Source organism: Gymnoscopelus microlampas (assembly GCF_963454915.1).
Source record: "Gymnoscopelus microlampas genome assembly, chromosome: 23".
NCBI classification, from domain to species: Eukaryota; Metazoa; Chordata; class Actinopteri; order Myctophiformes; family Myctophidae; genus Gymnoscopelus; species Gymnoscopelus microlampas.
The window spans coordinates 13,171,220-13,194,450 of NC_139960.1; the positions used below are offsets into that span (position 1 = coordinate 13,171,220).

At 43.5% G+C, this 23,231-nt stretch overlaps 2 protein-coding genes across 2 annotated transcripts in view; both read left to right on the forward strand.

Moving 5' to 3' along the window:
• Window positions 1-23,231, forward strand: part of kcnd2 (potassium voltage-gated channel, Shal-related subfamily, member 2) — a gene marked incomplete at both ends in the record, with an annotated part of 217,675 nt that overhangs the window by 32,719 nt on the left and 161,725 nt on the right. The window lies entirely within an intron of this gene.
• LOC311040027 (uncharacterized protein) lies at window positions 10,445-14,241 on the forward strand (the record flags this gene model as incomplete). The annotated part of the gene is made up of 4 exons (XM_084050100.1): window positions 10,445-10,829; window positions 11,676-11,762; window positions 11,940-12,014; window positions 12,146-14,241. The coding sequence occupies 4 exons, from the start codon at window positions 10,445-10,447 to the stop codon at window positions 14,239-14,241; spliced, it is 2,643 nt and encodes an 880-aa protein (XP_083906226.1).

Below are 23,231 nucleotides of genomic sequence, written 5' to 3' on the forward strand. Positions count from 1 at the left end.
ACTGCTCTACATGCTGAAAGGATTTGTTTAGAGGGGTTTTCCACACACAACCAATGGGGTGGCAGTGGCTCAGGGGTAGAGTGGCCGGGTAGTGTGAACTGGAAAACCGCAAGGTTCCCAGTTCGATCCCGGGCTGGGGCGCTCCCCTAGAGTTGGTGTCGAAGTGTCCTTGAGCAAGACACTGAACCCCTAATTGCTCCCGATGAGCAGGTTGGTGCCTTGCATGGTTTCCTCCGGCATCGGTGTATGAATGTGTGTGTGAATGGGTTAATGGCACAATCATTGTAAAGCGCTTCGGATAGAAGCGCTATATAAATGCACCATTTACCATTTATGTAGCGTAACACGGTAGAACACAACACTGATGCAGAGGTATACCAGGGCATGAACATTATGGCCATCCTGTCCCTTCTGTTTGGCCTCGTGTGACCACAGTGGCCGCACTGCACCGGCTGATTTCATCATGTTCTCCTCTGCCTCTTTCCTGTCAATGCTGCTTTCAGGACACCACTGTCTTTTCATGACATTCACAATTGTTATTGGGCAACATCAATTGAAATGCTGCACACATAACCAATGGGTTATGCTTCAAATTGAGCTTGGTATATGAAACCAAGAGAGTACTGGTAGCAAGAAAGCAAAAGTAAATGGTAGAAGGTGATTTAGCTTGGGAGGTAAAAGGCTTCTAGATCAGTGGGTGTGCTGGGCATCTACAATGAGCACAAGACGTGGATCTTTTGAAGACATTGTTATAGTGGTGGTTTACATAATGCCCATCTTTCGCTGCAGGCTGAAAACCCACTTCTTCAGGAAACCTTGACCCTTCCTCTTAGCCTTGCCCACTTGTTGTCAATTATTTGTATGAGCTCTTGTTTCACTGGATCTTGTTTATTTGATACACTTATTTGTTTTAGCTCTTGCTCATTTGATTTTCCTTTTTGTTTAAGAAAGTAGGTAGCTGATATATTGCACTTTTACCTTAGCGCTAGGTATACTCTTAGTTGCTTGTTTTAGAAGAGAGTGCACTTAAGACTTCTGGTGATTAGTAGTTTTCTTGCCTACCTATGTTAAATGCACTTATTGTAAGTCGCTTTGGATAAAAGTGTCTACTAAATGACTGTAATTTCATGTAATGTAATGTAACATACCAGAATTGATTATTGAATGATTGGTTTGCCATCATAATAGCATAATAATAAACCGGCACCGGTATATACACACCAATAATCTCTAAATCTGTATTTATTTATTTGACAATAAATAAATAACATAATACATTCACAAACAAACCATCATACAAACTGAAATCAGGATATGCCTTTTTACTGTAATATCACTATAGGAACAATTTAATGACTTACAGTCAGCATTAGGCTATACATAAACAACATGTGTGACCGTGAGATCCTAAACTAAATTGGACTAAGTTTAAGTTGAGCATAAATAGACCTTTGTTTGATTCCAAGGGGAAATTGAGGTGTCATCACGGCCTGCAGTAAGCAACGAAAACAGAACAGGACGACAGAGACGAAGAGATCTGTAAAACTAAGATGAAATTGCAGAAATGTAAAAAATAGGTAGACTTAATCACTTAAGCCCTATATCGACGAATAGCAAAAATAGCCAGTCTACAAGCTCACAATGCGTCACAGCTTGAAGATCTGTTATTTGTGGACATATTTCATTTCCACCAAATAGAGACACTACGGTTAAACGTGGTTAAGGTCTGATCTAGCCATCAGCTCTTGCTAGGTCAAACTTAGATATTGTTTTTTTTAGCTACTGTAGAGACATGGCAATATAGACTAACTTAATGGTATGATTGCTGCCGCTGCTGCTGTCCCTTCAATTCAATTCCACCCCGAAGAAGAATTGCTTGTAAACGTCCTGCTCTACTAATTCAGGTTCTGGGGATTTCTATATTAGCAACAACAGTCTAAAAAAAGAAAACGTACTCCAGTGCCGGCATCACCACAGAGTCAGAGTCTCTGCAGGAGGGGAGGAACTTACAGTAAGGAGTAAGGCAGCAGGCAGTGGAAGGCAGGCCAGCGTGAGTGAGATGCATTACTGCAGCTGGTTGAGGTGCTGGCACACGGCGGGGCGGGGGGGGGGGTGAGCGCGGTCGGTGGCGTATACAGCAGCAGCGCAACGCTGCCGACAAGTGCTTCTCTAAAAACGGTGTCAGCAGTGGCAGCATGGAGGCACTGGCTGGCTCGCTGCAAAGTGGAGAATATGGGGGGCAGCTAGGGTAGCATCTAGGGGAGCTTGCCCTGCACACACCGGGAGGTGAGGATGGATGGACACACACGTTACAGGCTTCTTACACGCGCATAGTTCAAGTCAGTGGTGCCATCAGGTGCTGTGCACACAGTACTGTATATGGAAGGGTTAGAGTTCTGACGGAACATCCCACAACGCACACTCACGCGCACGCACACACACACACACACACACACACACACACACACACACACACTCACGCGCACGCACACACACACACACACACACACACACGCACACGCACACGCACACACGCCGCAATCATGTTGTGGGGACTGCTCGGAGTAGGTCAGAATGTCGCCTACTCACCCATTCAATGGTCTGATAAAACATGATAATGTCCCATTCAATGCGTTGATAGCATTCGAAGCCTGCGCGCGCGCACACGCACACGCACGCACACACACACACACACACACACGCGCATGCACGTTGTATGACAAGCTAGGCCACAAGTGATAAGTGATAATGGTATAATGCGTTATAATGAGGTCACCTGGGCTGCTGTACTGTAGGTATAGCTGTTGGTATTGAGGCTGGACAAAGTTTGTGTGAATGTCAGATGCCATTGAGAGGAGGAGGGGTAGAGGGGGAGAGGGGAGGAGGAGAGGAGATGCGGATGTTTTAAAGATGAGTTTGTTGAAAAGCAGAAGACCTTGCCAAATGTCATCCTGTCCACTAATCTGCTGTCATCCCCGTGGACGGAGGCAGGATTAGAGCAGCTCAAGTTAGATAAATCTCACTGAGAAGCAAGGGCACCCCCAGAAAATGCTGGTGATACCGTGTGTATTTGTTGACATGCGCGACACATGCGCGCATGTCTTAACCCATTTAGACCGGGAACGCATCTGTGTAACCCACTTAAACCACTATCATATACTCTGGCTATTCAAAAATAGCAGATATGCCTCATAGCGCGGCACCGAGTGCCGCGCTATGAGCTTGCATATCTGCTATTTTTTTTTAAATCGTAAACATTTGTGCAAATCTTTGAATCATATATTTTTTTAACCGAACATCTGTAACTCAAATCTTTGCTTCTGGGGGGTCCCTGGAACAAAATATTTTGAGATGGGGGTCCGTGGCCAAATGCATATAATTTTTGGGGTCCTTGACATGAAAAAGTTTGAGAACGACTGATATTATAGCAACATACATATTAAAAACAGTCAGGATTTTGAAGGCATTTGTAGAATCCCCCAGAAGAAAAGATTTGAGTTAAAAATGTTCGCTTTAAAAATATATATATTCAAAAGATTGGCACACATTTTCAAAAAAAAAAATCTCCAAAAATTGCAGATCATCTACAAGCTAATAGCGCGGCACTGAGCTTGTAGATCTACTATTTTTGATAGCGAAAAAAATCTAAAAATGACACTAGATGCGTTCCTGCCTGGTCTTAATCGATCAATGTGTGCTTGTGCGAATGCATATGCACCGGTCTAACCATGTCCTCTCATTCAGCAGGTCAGACACACACACACACACACACACACACACGCACACACACACACACACACACACACACACACACACACACACACACACACACACACACACACACACGAACACACAGAGGTCATTGCGGAGGCGTTTGCGTCTCTGAAATCCTCGACCTGCTGGGAAAGGAGGATGCAACCTGTTGGCGTCACTGTGGCCTTCTATTTACGGAGGAGGAGCACTAGAATGTTCCCTATATACCATGGTGTATGCTTCAATGTCACGCCTCAATCTGAAATAAGTTGATTAAAAGCCCCGCCCCTCCCTTGAGAGACACGTCATGTCCAAGGCTCTCTGACATTCAGATGTCTAGGAAGGGACTCTGAGGGGGGCAAGGCCATACTACGTTAAGTGGTGTAAAGTACATTTACTCAAGTACTGTACTTAAGTATAATTTTGAGGCATTTTTTTTTTTACTTTACTGGAGTATTTCCTAATTGTCCAATAATTTTACTTCTACTCCACTACATCCCAGAGGCAAATAATTGTACTTTTACTCCACTCCAATTGTTTGAAAACTTTAGTTACTAGTTACTTTGCAGATATGAATTATTACGTTATAAAACATACATTAAACCACTTTAGCCTTATTTTATACCTAGGCTGTTTGAAAATAGCCGATCTACAAGCTCACAACGCGTCGCATCGCGACGCGTTGTGAGCTTGTAGATCTGCTATTTTCAAATATTTTAGTACTTTTACTCTTGGTACTTTTAAGTACATTTTGATGCCAATACTTTTGTACTTTTTCTCAAGTAAATTTTTAATTCCAGACTTATACTTGTAACAGAATTTTTCTACATCGCCGTATTGATACTTTTACTTAAGTAAAACATTTGAGTACTTTTTCCACACTGGCTTTGACTCTGAGGGGGGGGGGGGGGGGCAAGGCCATACTACGTAAAGGAGAGTCAATGGTAAGTAGATTGTACAAGCTGCAGAGAACTCGCCGTGACCCCATTCTCTAGGACAACCGGTCTCGAACTACAGTAAATCCAGGCATTCATCTTCCTTATACGACATATCCATGGCAAAAAAAAAACCTCCAGTGTTATTAAGCCACGATTTATCAGTGACAATTAATTTGAACTGCCAAGCGTTGATTAGGGGAGTCAGTCCAAGTGATTCTGGGGTTCGGTTTGGCTTGAGAAGTGCTCCATGCACAAGTGCTCCACTTTCTGAATTGAGTTAACCCATTAAGACCTGGAACTGTGTCATTTTTTAGATTTGAGCTAAAAAAGCATTATTTTACACTTTGGGCTATTCAAAAATAGCAGATCTACAAGCTCATAGCGCGGCACCGAGTGCCGCGCTACGAGCTTGTAGATCTGCTATTTTTGAAAAATCTTGAAAATGTGTGCAAATCTTCTGAATATATATATTTTTAAAGCAAACATTTTTAACTCAAATCTTTGCTTCTGGGGGTCCCTGGAACAAGATATTTTGATGGGGGTCCGCGGCCAAATACATATCATTTTGGGGGTCCTTGACATGAAAAAGATGGAGCACCACTGACATAGAAATATACGTTTTTCAGAATACTGTTGAGATTTAGGAGACATGTAGAATCGGCTTCAGGTCTCAATGGGTTAATTGATTGCAGTGTGTAGTCGAGCATACTGTCAGTGGGTCTGCCACAGCAATGTCCCCATCTGCAATTATTGTGTGACTTCATGGAAAAGTACTCACATTTTGTACTTGAAGTATCAATATGGAAATACTCTGTTACAAGGAAAAGTGCGGAATTCGAAATGTACTTGAGTAAAAGTGCAAAAGTATTGGCATCAAAATGTACTTAAAGTACCAAAAGTAAAAGTATGCAGAATGTCCCATTTCAAGTTTTCAAATGGCCGAAATGTATACAGTATAGGGATGAAGTGGTTAGTGCGTTTTTTAATAATAATCACAATCTTGTAGTGGAGTAAAAGTACAATATCTGCCTCTGAGATGTAGTGGAGTAGAAGTAAAAGTATTGGAAATTGGAAAAACTCAAGTAAAGTACAAATACCTCAACATTTTACTTAAGTACAGTACTTAAGTAAAAGTACTTTGTTACTTTCCACCACTGGAAGGGGGATTGATGCTCACGGCAGACATTTCACAGGTGTCAGTTGTGTTCACTCAGGCTTTAGGTAAAGTGTTTGGGGTAGACGTTTTGTTAACTTCGGAGGCACACAGGATCTGGGGTTAAAAGACAAATGAACACTTTTTACAGACTGTGACGTGGCCATCCCTTGTGCTATTTTGGAAAAGCACTTACAGTATATACAACCTAGTTATCTGATCCTCCAGAGGAACATCTTAAACCGGGAGACTCTTAAACAGTGCTACAGCCTCCACACCTGCTCTCATACTGATCCGGCACTGCACCAACCGTACCCTGATAGCGATCCTCTCCATAGGCTTACACTTCACCTACATCTGGGACCTGATCCATCTGTGAGTGGATATGAATGTGTTTATTTATAGCAATTCCAAGTAGTTTAGCCTCTTTCACCTGTTCCACTGGCTATATATATATATATATATATATATATATATATATATATATATATATATATATATATATATATATATATATATATATATATATATGTAATTTTTAATATTTCTTTAATCACACCCGTTTTTGCACTGCGGAACGTTTCTCACTGGACGAGTTTCAGACGGACCGATCATACCAGCGCACCAACCTGAACCTAGGTGGTTCAGGTTGGTGCGCAATATTTGCCTCTTGAGATATAGTGGAGTTACTGGAGTAGAAGTAAAAGTATTAGAAATTGGAAATACTCGAGTCGAGAGTCAAGTGCAAATACCTCAAAATTGTTCTTAAGTACAGTTCTTGAGTACATGTACTTAAAGACGTATGCCAAAATCCATTTGAAAAAATGCTTTTCACTGTTCTCAGGTCAAATATTGATATGCGATTAAAAATGCGATTAATTGCGATTAATTAATTACAAAGCCTCTAATTAATTATATATTTTTTTTAATCGAGTCCCAGCCCTAATATGTATATATGTATATATATACATATATATATATAATATACACACTGTCCTGTAGCACTGCAACTCTGCTGACGCAGTTGATATCAACGGTAAACATCCCAGCCCATCGCTACGTCTTTTACTCATCGATGCTTTGCCATCGCACCGATACTTCTACTAACATTGTGTGATGGAGAAAAAAAAGGGCCACTAATTTAAGGCTCTGCCTCACTATGGTTCCATCCAATCCATCCACACACAGTCCGCTAAGCACAGCTAACCATCCATGCCACGGGCTGCTGGGTCCCATCTATCTCCCTCTGCGTCCGCTGGGCCGTGCAGTGGGAACCCGTCACCCTGCCGTACCGCGGGTCCACACATCCACTGACAAATGCCCCCCCCCCCCCGAGCGGTGCCAGGGTCACGAGTGTGACATCCAATAGATCTCCCATCTCTTTCTTCCTATCCCTCGTTTACTGGCTTTTTTCCTCATTTTATAGATTCTCCCCTTCAGCCTCCCTTTTTCTGAAGACCCCCAGTCCCCCCCCCTCCTGCTAACCCCACCCCCACTCCTCCCGCCCCTTCCCCCTTCCCCAGGCCCTCGGCTCAACCTTACTTAACCCATTTAGACCGGGAATGCATCTGTGTGTCATTTTAAGATTTTTTTGGGCTATTCAAAAATAACAGATCAAAAATAGCAGATCTACAAGCTCATAGCACGGCACCGAGTGCCGCGCTATGAGCCATGAGCTTAATTTTTGGGAAAATCTGGAAAATGTGTGCAAATCTCTACATTTTTATCACTTGGTATGTTACTTGTGTTTTTGTATTGTTGCGTAACGTGTAATGTGTACTGTGTATGTAACTTGGTAGTGTGACGTTAGTTACATGTTTTGTATTGTAATATCAGTGGTTCTCAAACTTTTTCATGTCAAGGACCACCCAAAATGATATGTATTTGGCCGCGGACCCCCATATCAAAATATGTTGTTCCAGGGACCCCCCCAGAAGCAAAGATTTGAGTCAAGAATATATAGATATATTCAAATATTTGCACGCATTTTCACGATTTTTCAAAAAATAGCAGATCTACAAGCTCGTAGCGCGGCACCGAGTGGCGCGCTACGAGCTTGTAGATCTGCTATTTTTTAACAGCCCAAAGAAATCCAAAAAAGAAACCCGACACAGATGTACTTTCCCGGTCTTAATGCGTTTAACAGTCTCTCGGACGGAGTCTTCTGTGTGTCCAGATCTCCGTGACTGAATCACATCCCCGCTTGTTCCGGCTCGCTGATCCCTCTGATAACATTACCCACAGGCTTTGGGAAAAAAAGGGGAAGCGGCATTGTGGAGAAGAGCGCTGTGGGGAGGTTAGGCACCAGCCCGGGAGCCTAATCTAGTCTTGTGTGTTCAAAGCCCGAGAGATGGATGATAATGGGGCTTGAAGAGGGGGGGGGGGGGAGCCTAGCGGGACGGACGGAGGGAGGGAGGGAGGGAGCATGGACTTGAACCGCTGCGTGGTGCCTGGCAGACCTGCACCTCTTGGAGATGACGGCTAGGAAGCATCCGGATGGATGAATGGATGGCTGGCCGGAAACGGTGTTGATTTTGACAACAAATTTTGATTTAGTTTTAGTCGTAGTCTTTTGAATCAAATTCCGTTTAGTTTTAGGCATATTTTAGTCATCTGAAATGTTTTAGTTTTTGTCTAGTTTTAGTCGACTGAATATCATAAGATTATAGTCGACTAAATCTACAGTTGATTTAGTCGACTAAAATGTGTTTTGGCGGTGCCTTGATGGCGTCTTAATGGCCGATTTCACACTTGTTTGCATGCTGAAAATAGCTGATCTACAAGCTCACAACGCGTCGCGCTCAGAGCGCAACACCCGAGCGCAACACCCGAGCGCAACCAAACATAAAATGACTTGTCTTTTAGTTCTACTGGATCTCTTCTCCACTCGTCCCTCACTAACATTTTAGTCTAATTTGTATTTGTTGACGAAATTAATAATAATAATAATAATCTTTATTTGTATAGCACCTTTTAACACATTGACTGCCAAGCCCGTAGTCCTACGGGCCGTTAAATCCAACCGTTAAGTGCCAAGCCCGTAGTCCTACGGGCCAAGGTCTTTTTAATGGTTTACATTAGATTAACCCCTCAGGCACTTTGTTGGTTAATCTCTTACATGAAAATTACGTAGAACTAAAAAAAAAAAAAATCTGAACATGTGATCACACAAAACATCATCTAAAGCAGTGATCAGGCTCCCAAACCTAAAGTTTAATCCCAGCGATCTCTCTCTCTCTCTCTCTGCGCTGCAGTAATCAACAAAGCCGCATGGCAGGTTCGTTGTGGAAGCGTGTGCACATCACATTCCACGCTGGTAATGTGCACGCGCATCCATGCACTCTGACTGCCTGTAATCACTGGATATCAGCAGCTGGCTCTATGGGGGAAGGGAGGGTGTGCACGTCAATGCTCGCACTCGTAATGTAATAAAATAAAAACATCTGAACATGTGATCACACAAAACATCATCTAAAGCAGTGATCAGGCTCCCAAACCTAAAGTTGAATCCCAGCGATCTCTCTCTCTCTCTGCCTCAGCTGGCTGCAGTAATCAACAAAGCAGCATGGCCAGGTTCGTTGGGGAAGCGTGTGCACATCACATTCCACGCTGGTAATGTGCACGCGCATCCATGCACCCTGACTGCCTGTGAAGGGAGGGTGTGCACGTCAAGCTCGCACTCGTAACGTGCACCCGCAGCAGCCTTTCCCACACACAGGGACAGATCATAACACAAACACACAGCATGTTACCCCTTTGATAAACTGACTGATCGTGCCGCCAATATTGTTGTTTTGTAAATAAAAAATAAAAACTCTTCTGGATCCAGGTCATTGTGACCTCAGATCAAAGCCACTGTGGAAAAATAACAGGTGTCCTGAGATCGGAAACCTACAAAAAGGGCACGCGCGGAGCCCTCTTTCTGTGCATTTTCAAAAAGTTTAGTAAGAGCCGATCGTCATTGAGAGAGAGAGAGAGAGATATAGATAGATAGATTGATAGTTTGATAGTAGTAGTAGTAGTAGTAGTAGTAGCAGTAGCAGTAGCAGTAGTAGTAGTAGTAGCAGTAGCAGTAGTAGTAGTAGTAGCAGTAGCAGTAGTAGTAGCAGTAGCAGTAGCAGTATAGTAGTAGTATTAGTAGTAGCAGTATCAGTAGCAGTATAGTAGTAGTATTAGTAGCAGTAGTTGAGAGTTGTGATCGAGTGAACGAGAGATACGAGTGTGAGATACGTAAGTTAGATTGAACGAGAGATACGAGTGTGAGATACGGTGAGTGAACGAGTGAATTGTACGTGAGTTTGTGTGGGAGAGTTATATTGAGTGAAAGAGTGAATTGTTTGTACGTGAGTTTGTGTGTGTGAGTTGATATTTTGAGTGTAGTAAGTGTGAGTGATATATATATAAATCCTACTGAGTTTTATATATATATATATATATATATTATAGATAGAGAGGGCGTGGAGGTAAGATATAGAGTGCAGTAATAGGAGTATTTATAGGAGAGGTGATCGGCGTTATAGGGAGAGAATAGGAGAAAATAGGTGGTAATAGAGAGGAGATAAAGTTTATATTAGATATAGTGTACTGTGAGAGAGTAGCTATGGTAGGGAAAAAGCGCAAGAACACCCCCGGACCTGGTCAGCAGTCCATGGAGAGGTTCTTGGTTGGGGCTGGTGCAGCAGCCTCCCAAGCTCCGGTGGTTTATCCTCCTCCTGTGGACCTCCAACCAGGGCCGAGTGTCGGCACCCAGGACCGCGAGGACCTGCCCCCCGGCCGTAGGAGCGATCCGAGCAGCATGGTCCTTCGTCCCCGTCCTCCTGCGAGCCCTGACCGGGCCGGGGCCGGTGGCAGTGTTACGGGGAGCGAGTTGGGGTCAGGGGTGGAGGGATCCAACACCGACGCCGACAGTGACAGTAGTGGTGCCTCTGAGGGCTCGGCTTGGGAACCGGCGGCTCTCAGTCGGGGCAACAGTCCTTTTTCCAGTGGTAAGCATACTTTTTTTATATCGTTTTATGTGTTACAAGTTGATTTGATCGAGTTGTATTCGTTACTAGTTCATCTGACCGTGCGTTTAGCTGATTCAATGCAGAAAAGTAAACTATCGTCGTTGCCAGGTTTGCTATACCATGGTTCACATGACGCTAGTATCTGTTTCAGGGCTAGGTCTGCTAAGCCACACTGGACTTGTTTTTCTGTAAATCTGCTTGGAAATGATGGTAATTGTGGTTGTGATTTTGTAGATGGACTATTTTCACCTTGTTTTAGATATGTTTGAAGTGCCCATGTGGCCTATACTCGGCTATTCGCTTCTTGTGGGCTCGTTTTCATAGACCTGGTTGCTTATTACTTTCCCACGATCTGGCAACATAGACGACAGGCTGTGGCCCGATTTTCGTTACTGTATGTGGCTGCGGTTCTCAACCTGTGGTTCGTTGGCCACAACGGAGCGAGCCTCGCACAACGCCAACTGAATAAAATGAACAGATCTACACGCTTTTTGAGCTTGTAGATCTGTTCATTTTATTCAGTTTTCTTGTAGGGGGAAAATGCCAGCTGCATGCCCCCTCCCTCTGTCTGCACATTATGGCTGTCATAATATAAAAGACATCAAAGCATCCGTTCAGGTCAGGCCACATAATAACAACAACAAAAATCCTGTAGGTCAAAGGGGTTTTGTTTTTGTTATGTTGTTTTTCTGACCTGAACTGAAGCCTTTGATGTCGATCAGGCATGTCTATTTGATCTCATATGTGCCTTTTGTCAGTCGCTCTGTCTGGATAATGTTTGCTAAATGCATAATATTCACCAAAGTATTTGAAATTGTATTGTAGATGCTGAGGAGGAGGTACTGGTGGGTGCTCTGGAACTGGTGTCTGCCATGGATGCAGATGATGATGATGATGATGACGGTAGTAGGGGTGAGTGAATTGTCAATTATAGCACATGAATGAAAAAATGCTAAAACCAGGGTAATGGTAAATGTATTCTCTCATATTTATTTATTCAGTGTATATATGCATGTGGTCTGTGGATGATAAATGCTTTGCTAAAGATGGACATAATATCTAAAAAAAAGTATATGTTATGTTACACAGGGTCGCATGCTAGTGGTGAGGAGGAGGTGGAGGAGGGAGCAGTTGGTGGAGCGGTTGGTGGAGCTGGTCGTGGAGGTAAGAATTATTATCGTGTGTGTGTGTGTGTGTGTGTGTGTGTGTGTGTGTGTGTGTGTGTGTGTGTGTGTGTGTGTGTGTGTCAAAGAAAAAAGTATTTTATGGTAATGATCTATTTCTATAATTCACAGGTGGTGCCAAGGGCAAGAAGGACAAGGGTCCTCCTCCTGTGTGGCATTCCACAGGATGGTGTCCTCGGGACATCCCCTTCACAGCTGGGACTCCGGGTCCTCAAAACGCCGCTGCTGCTCTGCAGTCTGATGAGCCCGTGGACTTCTTTGAGCTGCTGCTGTCGGATGAGTTGTTGGAGGAAATCCGCACTCAAACCAACCTCTATGCCGAACAGAAGCCGGACAGTGACAAGAAGTATGGCAGAGCAAAGAAGTGGAAAGCGGTGGATCTAGACGAGCTCAAGCGCTTCCTGGGGCTCTTTCTTCTGACAGGAATCAGCCAAAAGCCTGAGATCGCCATGTACTGGTCCACTGATGAGTACGTCGAGGCCGCCGTCTTCCGGAAAGTGATGCCGAGGAACAGGTTCCAGGCCATTTTGAGCAACCTCCACTTCGTGGACAACAGCATCCCCCGCCCTGTACCAGAAAAGCCCGAAGACGTAGACAAACTCTGGAGAGTCCGCCCAATACTGCAGTCCTTGCTGGCCAATTTCCAGGAGATGTACCTGCCGAGCGTGGACATCAGTCTTGATGAGGGAATGCTGTTGTGGCGGGGACGCCTGGAGTTCAAGGTCTATGCCCCACAGAAGCCGGTCAAGTACGGCATCAGGTCGTACATTTTGTGTGATTCAGCAACAGGCTACCTCCACAACATGCTGCCATACTGTAAAAAGAAGCAGACACTACCTGTCATCATAACAACACTCTTAGGCAGTTTAGCTGGATGTGGATATAGGCTCTATATGGACAACCTGTACAATTCAGTGGATACGGCCATTATGCTCCTGAACAAGAAGACATACGTCTGCGGGACCCTGCGTAAGAAGCGAGGACAGCCACCAGCCATCGCAGATGTTACCCCTTCAAAGCTGCCACTGGGGTCCACCATCTCTCGCCACTCCAGGGACGTGATGGTACTGGCATGGCGAGCCAAGAAAACAAAAATCGTCACGATGATCTCCACCTTGCACCCTCATGACATGCTGCCCGTGTCCAGGAAGGAGAAAAAACACAGCAAGAAGGTGGTCGAAGAGAAGCCTGTGTGTGTTATTGAGTATAACAAACACATGAACGGGGTCGACAAGCTAGACCAGAACCTCAGCTATTACATGTGTACCAGGAAAACGAGGAAGTGGACAAAAAAGTTCTTCTTTTATATGCTCCAGATTACCCAGTTCAACGCCTATGTGATCTACAAGGCCAGGCACCCAGCCCAACCCAAAATTCAGAACTTCTACTCGTTCATCTTGGCAGTAGTGAAGTCCTGGACCACCCGCGGGAACATTGGGGGAGTGGCCCGTCCTCAGCAGGGTAGGAATGAGGCCCCGCCTGCTGAGGAGGGGTCCGAGGAAGAGGATGAAGACGGAGAGGAGGGGTCCGAGGAAGAGCAGGAAGACGGCGCCGCCCGTCCTCAGCAGGGTAGGAATGAGGCCCCGCCTGCTGAGGAGGGGTCCGAGGAAGAGGATGAAGACGGAGAGGAGGGGTCCGAGGAAGAGCAGGAAGACGGCGCCGCCCGTCCTCAGGAGGGTAGGAGTGAGGCCCCGCCTCCTGGGGATCGCCCCGGAGCTGCCCGTCGTCAGGAGGGTAGGAGTGAGGCCCCGCCTCCTGGGGATCGCCCCAGAGCTGCCCGTCGTCAGGAGGGTAGGAGTGAGGCCCCGCCTCCTGGGGATCGCCCCAGAGCTGCCCGTCGTCAGGAGGGTAGGAGTGAGGCCCCGCCTCCTGGGGATCGCCCCAGAGCTGCCCGTCGTCAGGAGGGTAGGAGTGAGGCCCCGCCTCCTGGGGATGCCCCACGTGTTAGACACCCATTGCCACCAAACGTTGACCCCGAGTCCAGGCTGAATGACAGACTAGATCACGAACTGATCAATTTCCCCAAAGCAAGTTCTGCTAAGAAGTACCCACAAAGGTGTTGTAGGGTTTGTTCCCGATCGAAGCTACCGTCAAAGAAGAAGGACGGGAAAAACATCCGGAGTGAGACAAGCTTTGAGTGCAAGTCCTGTCGTGTGCCCTTGCACCACCAATGTACACATCGGTACCACACTGTAAAAGACTACTAGAGTGGCCTCGAGAGCCGGGTGAAGGGTAGACGCACGTTGATCCGCTCAGGGTGCTGCCAAAAAAAGAACTTTATTTTTGTTTATTTATTTGCGCTGATTGCACTCAATTTATTGATTTGAATGATTAGTATTTATTATTATTTGATGTAGTTACATTTACTTTGAAAGCACTTTGTGAAGCAGCTGCTACTATGTTGTTCAACCTACCAACCTCAACCTGCCTATTCATACTGCTTCATGCCAGGCAGATATTTTACTTTTATTTATTTATTTTGCTCTAATAGCACCAATTTGTTGTTGTACTCCCTAGAGAAAAAAAAAAGGCAAGCTTGTAGATCTGCAATGAATGTAGTATTGACATTTTGAATTGTGTGGGCAAAAAGTTTGGAAAATGACGCTCTCGATGAATATATTGATGTTGCACATCACCTTTGAATTGTTATTATTTATTATTTGAAAAAAAAAATGAAAAAAAAAAAAATATTGTGAAAAATGTTGTTTGAATTGAGCACTTTGGAGCGAAACAGAGCAATAGATGTACAATCAAAAGCATTTTTTTTTTTTTTTTTTATAAACAAGTATTCTTTACATGACTGATGTCAATGAAGGCCCTAAATAAATTTGAAACACTTTTGAAATCAAGTTATGCCTCTAAATGTGTGTCATTTACTAAAACGCTCATATCTCAGCTTCTGAAGAAAAAGGCCTCTTTTTGGTGAATACCAAGCTGTATTCAAACTCCTCTAGCTAAAGAACAGAGCATGGTATCAACTCACTTTCTTTTCCAGATGAAAGAAGAGATTCTAAGCTTTTTTTTGAGATATTCTATGTTTTCATAGTCCTAGTACAAAATGTTCTGTGGGCCCTCAAAAATGAGTCAGAATGGTCAAAAACCTTGGCAGTGGGAGAGCCATTCTAGAAAACCCCTTGGCAGTCAATGTGTTAAAAACAAGTTTACAAAGTGCTTCACAACACAACCCACAACAGACAGTGTGGGGGAAGACAAAACAAAAAACTGAAAAAACAAGACACAGACAGTTCAATTAAAAACAAATACAACAGCTCGAGGGCTTGGTTCGAGGGCTTAACGAAATCCCTCAAAACCACGCTACAGTCAGCTCAGAATAGACTGATCAGGGTCATTCTAGGGTTAGGACCCAGATCCCATATAGGCAGGAACCAGTTTAGAGAGCTCAACTGGCTCCCAGTAGAATCCAGGGTAACCATGGACAGATTGACCATGGTTCATAGGATAATATATGGAGAGGTCCCCATATTTTTAAAGACATGTTTTACTCAGAGAAGCAAAGTACACCATTTTTTCACCAGAGCCAGCGTAGCAGATGTGAGCCATCCGGCTTTTAAAAGTAAAGTTGGCAGAGAATCATTTACTTACAAAGGAGCCACACAGTGGAATGACCTCGAAAACAGTGTCAAACTGACAACCAATCTGAGGACTTTTGAGCAGAAAAGTCAATCATGTCTATTAGAAAAGGTTCCACTATAGAGGGTCTTTAGACTAGGAAAGATAAGGTAGCACTTGTTTGTGTACTGTGTATGTTACTTGTGTTCTTGTATTGTTTCTATGTATGTACTGTGTATGTTACTTGTGTTTTTGTATTGTTGCGTAACGTGTAACGTGTACTGTGTCTGTACTGTGTATGTAACTTGTGTCTTTGTAGTGTGACGTTAGTTACATGTTTTGTACTGTAATGTATTTTAACGTATTGACTGTTAATTGTAAGAGGACCTCAACGGAAATAAGTCTCAGGACTATCTTGTGTAATCCTCGAACTGCGGTGACCATGTGGTCTTGGCTTTTCAAATAAATCAAATCAAAAAGCAAAAAAGCAGAACGCAACAATAGAGGCCATACAATGGAGTCCTCAGATGGGTATAGTGCTCTAGTTAAAAGCCATTCTAAAAAAAGTGGGTCTTTAGACAAGTTTTAAAAATGGCCAGTGAGGTGGCTTGTCTAACTTCCAGAGGAAGATTATTTCATGAAAGAGGAGCCCTAACAGCAAATGCTCTGTCTATCTCCCTCTGTAACCAGACTAGATGTTTGGACATCGAGCAACAGCTGGTCTGATGATCTAAGGTTGCGGGAAGGGATGTAAGGGGACAAAAGGTCTGAGGGACAAAAATGGTCAATATATTTAGTCTTAGTTTTAGTCATCGTAGCTTAGTTTTTATTTAGTTTTTATTTCGTTTTTGTCAGTGAGAAAAAGTAGTCGCCGAACATTTTCCGTCATAGTTTTAGGCGACGAAATCAACACTGGCCGGAAAGGATGTAAAGAAAGGGTGGATGATATACTGTAAGGATGGATGGATGGATGGATGGATGGAAAGGTATATGTGATATATGGTGGCGCTAGCTGGTTGCATATTGTTGTATCAATTGTCATTCTGTGGTCTGAACATGCAATCGTCGATTTCCTCTCTACCTCTCTCCCTCCCACCCTTTCCCCTGCTGTGCACTCTTCTTCTTCTTCTCTCTCTCTCTCTCTCTCTCCCCGGGGCAGTTTAGCATATCGCTCTCCCTCTCGCTCCTCCTTTTTTCGTCCGTTGTGGCGAGTCAGCCAAATCCGACTCAAAACAATTTAGCTGAATCCTCGCTACGCCTTTTAGATACAAGAAATGAAATAATAGCCGGGGCTGCCAAGGATCATTGATCCATAGCTCACTGTGAATATCAATGACGTGCCATTACAGCCAGATAAATACACTGCTGGACATACAGACACCCACCGGCTATAAGCCTCTCGCTCCACATGCGAATATGCATACAACTGTATGCAAGGCCAAGAAAGAAACAACCTCATTCTACACTCACACGCACACGCAAACACACTTGTCACAGCCCTGCCTCTTAACCCATTAAGACCTGGAACTGTGTCATTTTTTGATTTGAGCTAAACAGCATTATTTTACACTTTGGCTATTCGAAAATAGCAGATATACAAGCTCATAGCGCTCATAGCGCTCATAGCGCGGCACCGAGTGCCGCGCTATGAGCGCTATGAGCGCTATGAGCTTGTATGTAGATCTGCTATTTTTTAAAAATCGTGAAAATGTGTGCAAATCTTCTGAATATATATATTTTTAAAGCAAACATTTTTAACTCAAATCTTTGCTTCTGGGGGTCCCTGGAACAAAATATTTTGATGGGGGTCCGCGGCCAAATACATATCATTTTGGGGGTCCTTGACATGGAAAAAGTTTGAGCACCACTGATATAGAAACATACGTTTTTCAGAATACTATTGAGATTTAGGAGACATGTGGAATCGGCTTCAGGTCTCAATGGGTTAAACACACATAGTACACAAACACAGTACACACACACACACACACACACACACACACACACACACACACACACGCACACACGCACACACACGCACAGGGACACGTGGTGGTGTTCAATAAGGAAGGAGATGAGAGAATGATGCACTCTCTAGAATGCATAGCTCAGCTTGGGACTTTTCTCCGCTCGGGGGCTTTGACTTGCCACTACACCCCCCCACCGCCCCCCCGCCCCCCGCCACACCGTTCTCTCCCTAGGGGGGGAGGGAGGGCGATCCGTTGGCGTCAGCACAATGACAGATAGCGGGGGGCGAGATCACTTAGCTTGCCATTTCGATGTAGGATCTAACACGACCGTCCTTCCTTCTCCCTTCCTCTTGCCTTCTCCACACATACAGACAGCATACTAAACTAAACACCCCCACAGGCATCCCCCCCCCCGGATGCGTGTCAGATGGGGGTCCCGAGTTTCTCATCTGCACATTCAATGTGTAATGTATGTGTAGGAGGAGGAGCTGTTTGCTCTGAGCTGAGTTGCCGCGGGCTACGTGAGGTCATCTCTAGTTGACGTGACGTGAAATCAAAGGCGTTTATTCCTTTATTCGCCGTGCCGCGGCGGAGGCGTGTAAAACGGCCAGGCTTTTCCTCTGTCTTTTCCTTTCTTTGCTCTTCAAAGCGCCCAGAATGCCCTATGATGTAGATGTGTTCTATGATGTAGATGTATTCTATGATGTAGATGTATTCTATGATGTAGATGTATTCTATGATGTAGATGTATTCTATGATGTAGATGTATTCTATGATGTTGTAGATGTATTCTGCTGAAAGATCCGTGTGCCAAATAGCAACCATTTAAATGATACAAATGATAAACTTGTTGTTGCTATAATATCAGTGGTTTTCATGTCAAGGACCACAAAATTATATGCATTTGGCCACGGACCCCCATCTCAAAATATGTTGTTCCAGGGACCCCCCAGAAGCAAAGATTTGAATAAAAAAAATATTAAAAAAAATAAAAATGTATTCAAAGATTAGCAAACATTTTCACGATTTTTCTAAAATAGCAGATCTACAAGCTCATAGCGCGGCACTCTCAGTGCCGCGCTATGAGCTTGTATATCTGCTATTTTAGAAAATGACTCCGATGCGTTCCAGGTCTTGATGGGTTAAAATGGCAACTCGCTGAGGAAGAGCCATGTGCTCGAAACATCACAGCAGAAAATACAAAGTTGTTTAAACTGAAGCTATTTGGTGTGCAGCGCTTATTCTGTTCATCTCTTCAAGATATCTTTTTTTATCGAGCACACCATGGCACCCATCCTACTGGGCATTGGGATGTGTGCGTCTTTTTATTATTTCCATATAGGAACATTCTGCCCCCCTTCCCCCAATTATAAACGTAGTTAAGGACTCCTAATTTGATAATAATTGCCAATTTCCAGTTCACTAAACAAGGCACCAAAAGTTGTGCTTGTCTTTTTTTTTCTTCATTGTTTCTTAAAGGAACATTCTGACACTCTCTCCCCCAATTATAAATGTAGTTAAGGACTCCTAATAATACTGCTAATTTTCAGTTCACTTAACGAGGCACCGAAAGTCGAAGTCAATGTGTGACCTGTAATGAGCCGCAAACGTTTATTTTTTTTGGTGAGGGGTGACACTTTTCTACATTACATTGAACCCTTTATCCCCTGCCTGGCTCCAACTCTGTCAGTGGCCGTGCGAGGTGAATACTTATTCTTTCTACCACCTTAACCCATTAAGACCTGAGGCCGATTCTACAAAATGTCTTCTAAATAGTATTAAGAAAAAAACGTATGTTTCTATATCAGTGGTTCTCAAACTTTTTTCATGTCAAGGACCCCCAAAATGTATGTATTTGGCCGCCGACCCCCAGCTCAAAATGTTTTGTTCCAGGGACCCCCCACAGAAGCAAAGATTTGAGTTAAAATGTAAGCTTCAAAACAATATATATTCAAAGACTTGCACATCAATGTTCATGATTTTTCAAAAATAGCAGATCTACAAGCTCGTTGAGTGCCGCGCTACGAGCTTGTATATCTGCTATTTTTGAAAAGCCAAAGTGTAAAATAATGCTTTTTTTGCTCAAATCAAAAAGTGACACAGATGCGTTCCAGGTCTTAATGGGTCAAAAGAGTTGAGTCCAGCGCCAAATGTGTTTCAACCAGGAAGTAAAGTGCACACCAACCAGCTGTTGGAGGAACATGGAACGTGCAAGTGCATTTTCCAGCTGCCGCTGCAGAGGAAGACAGTATATCGTGGCATCGATAGACACCACCACTGCCGGAAAAATGCACTCGCTCCTTCTGCAGCTGTGGCACGCAAGATCAACCAGCTTATGTTAGGTGTGAAAAGCCACCCCCACCCCCCCCCCCCCTTGCCACGAGGATTATAGCCGGTCACTTGGCCTGCAGTGCGAACACTGCCATACAGTCCATGAGCCAGACAAGATTTCATTATCGAAAGAGTGGGCAAAACCATACCTATATCAAATTGTTTATAGGGTCAATATAAGTAAATAAATATATGATAACCTTTCCACAGGAGCAGATTTTTCATATTTATCACACATTTTGTTATTTTCCCCATACATACATCACAAATAGTTATCATAATGAAACTTCCCCAGTTGATTACTTACATGAAGACAATGATTTATCGTATTACAAGTTTTCTGAAATTGTATATTAATAATATGCAAATTATGCATTAGGAAAATATGCCAGAATTTGCATAACTTTCCAGAATCAACATTGGAACATTGGACAAAGCCAGAGTCAACATTCTTATTTCATTTTGTTAAGATGTTGGAGTCAAAGGTTTTTAACGAGGGAATAATCAATATCTGGCTCAATTTTGGGGCTCTGGCTCATGGACTAAATGCCCAATTTGCATATTTAAATATACAATTTCAGAAAACTTGTAATACGATAAATCATTGTCTTCATGTAAGTAATCAACTGGGGAAACTGGAAAACTATTTTTTAAAATGTTGTCATTTTTTCACCTGTCATGTACGTATGGGGAAAATAACAAAATGTGTGATAAATATGAAAAAGCTGCTCCTGTGGAAAGGTTATCATATATTTATTGCCAGACCCAGGGGGTCGGCCTACATGAGGCTTTGTCGGTCGGTCGGTCGGTCGGTCTGTCCCTCTTTTCCTCTCTTTTCCTCTGCACACACGTCATGCGAAGTCCGGCCATTCAGATTTCAACCACTAGGGGTCTGGCAGTACCAGGTCTCCTGGTTCCCTTGTTTACTTATATTGACCCTATAAACAATGTAATATAGGTATGGTTTTGCCCACTCTTTCGATAATCATTGCTCAATTTTGGGGCTCTGTCTCATGGACTAACACAGCCCTGTGTACATCACGCTGCACAGAGCACAGATCAGGCCGTGGATCGGTGGCCTCTAGACAGATGATAGATATATAGACGGGATAGATATCCCATCTATTTCCTTTTGATTCTACCTCTTATGAGCCCCGCTTTATGTGTTGGTGCCGTAAGAACCGGCCCCGGGTTCCATAAAACCGTCCAGGCTGGGTTGATATAGGGGGAAGGAGAGCTTCTGTTAAGAGAACAGGGTGCGGGGGCCGGTGGCCGGCTCAGAGGAATTCAGGGCCACTGAGTTCCTCAGTAAATCAAGCTTCCATATAAATCTAGTGGTTCCTCCGCGGGACGTTAGCCCGTTAAGACCTGGAACTGTGTCATTTTTTAGATTTGAGCTGAAAAAGCATTATTTTACACTTTGGGCTACTCAAAAATAGCAGATATACAAGCTCGTAGCGCGGCACCGAGTGCCGCGCTACGAGCTTGTAGATCTGCTATTTTTGAAAAATCGTGAAAACGTGTGCAAATCTTTGAATAAATATATATTTTTAAAGCGAACATTTTTAACTCAAATCGTTGCTTCTGGGGGGTCCCTGGAACAAAATATTTTGATGGGGGTCTGTGGCCAAATACATGTAATTTTGGGGGTCCTTGACATGAAAAAGATTGAGCGCCACTGATATAGAAACATACGTTTTTCAGAAAACTGTTGGGATTTAGGAGACATGTAGAATCGGCTGCAGGTCTCAATGGGTTAGAATTGGGAGGCAGACCGGCGACGATAGCCGGGGGAGGCAGAGTTAGGGGACGTTTGCCCCCCCGCACACACACAGGCACCGGCGCTATGCTAGCACACCGTCCCCATGAGAGCAGTATCTAAGGCAATTTAAACTCCCACACATCAAAGGTTCTACCTCAACGGTCTCAGCATCCTCCTCATGTGCCTGCAGTGGTGTGAAGTAACTAAGTACATTTACTCAGGTACTGTACTTAAGTACACTTTTGGGGATTTTTTTTTATTTACTGGAGTATTTCCCATTTTCAATACTTTTACTTCTACTCCACTACATCTCAGAGGCAAATATTTAGGGGTGTCACGATTCACTTACCTCACCTCGATTCAAAATCGATTCCTAGGGTGCCGATTCGATTAAAATTGCGATTCTGCGATTAATTGATATTCGATTCGATTCTGCGATTTATTGCGATTTTCTAGGGTGCCGATTCGATTAAAATGGCGATTCTGCGATTAATTGATATTCGATTCTGCGATTTTCTACCCCAAATCACTTTGCTTTAATTATACTAGAACATTTTAATATAATATAAACCATGAAAAGTTGAATCATACACTTCAATGCAGCCAGATCATGTCAGGCAGTCTTTCTGACATTGATTTCAGACAAATTGCCAGTGAAAAAGGTACTAACTTGTAAAAAAAAAAAAAAAAAAAAAAAAAGTTTTTCCAAAAAAATCGATTTTTTAAATATTTTGAATCGATTTTTAAAATTGTGGCATTAAGAATCGCGATTTATTCATGAATCGATTTTTTTTGACAGGCCTACAAATATTGTACTTTTACTCCACTACAATTATTTGAAAACTTTATTTACTTTGCAGATATAAATTATTATATCATAAAACATACATTAACCACTTCAGCCCTATTTTATACCTAGGCTATTTGAAAATAGCCTATCTACAAGCTCACAACGCGTCGCGATACGACGTTGTGAGCTTGCAGATCTGCTATTTTCAAACATTTTAGTACTTTTACTGTTAGTACTTTAAGTACATTTTGATGCCAATACTTATGTACTTTTACTCAAGTAACATTTTGAACACACGCCTCTTACTGCAACAGAGCACTTCTATATTGTGGTATTGGTACTTTTACTTAAGTAAACAAAAATGTCAGTACTTTTGTCCACCACTGTATGCCTGCCTCTCGCTGCTCTTCTCTCTAGATCTGTCGCTCTCTCTCTGAATAGTGATGGACGTTCTATATTACTGGTTCAGTCGGCATCACGCTGCGCTAGCAGCACCCCGCACCTTGCCCCCCCCCCCCCCCGCAAGGACTCACTCTCCCCCCTCGTCCCTTTCCGAGTCGTATTTATCCTTCTCCTGTCCTCTTAGCATGCCTGAACCAGGGAGATAAGGTGAGATACAGGGGTTTGTTTTGTGAGGGGGACACAACAAAAAGCTGTAATTGCATTTAACCCATTGAGACCTGGAACTATGTCATCTTTAGATTTGAGCTAAAAAGCATTTTACACTTTGGGCTATTCAAAAATAGCAGATCTACAAGCTCATAGCGCGGCACC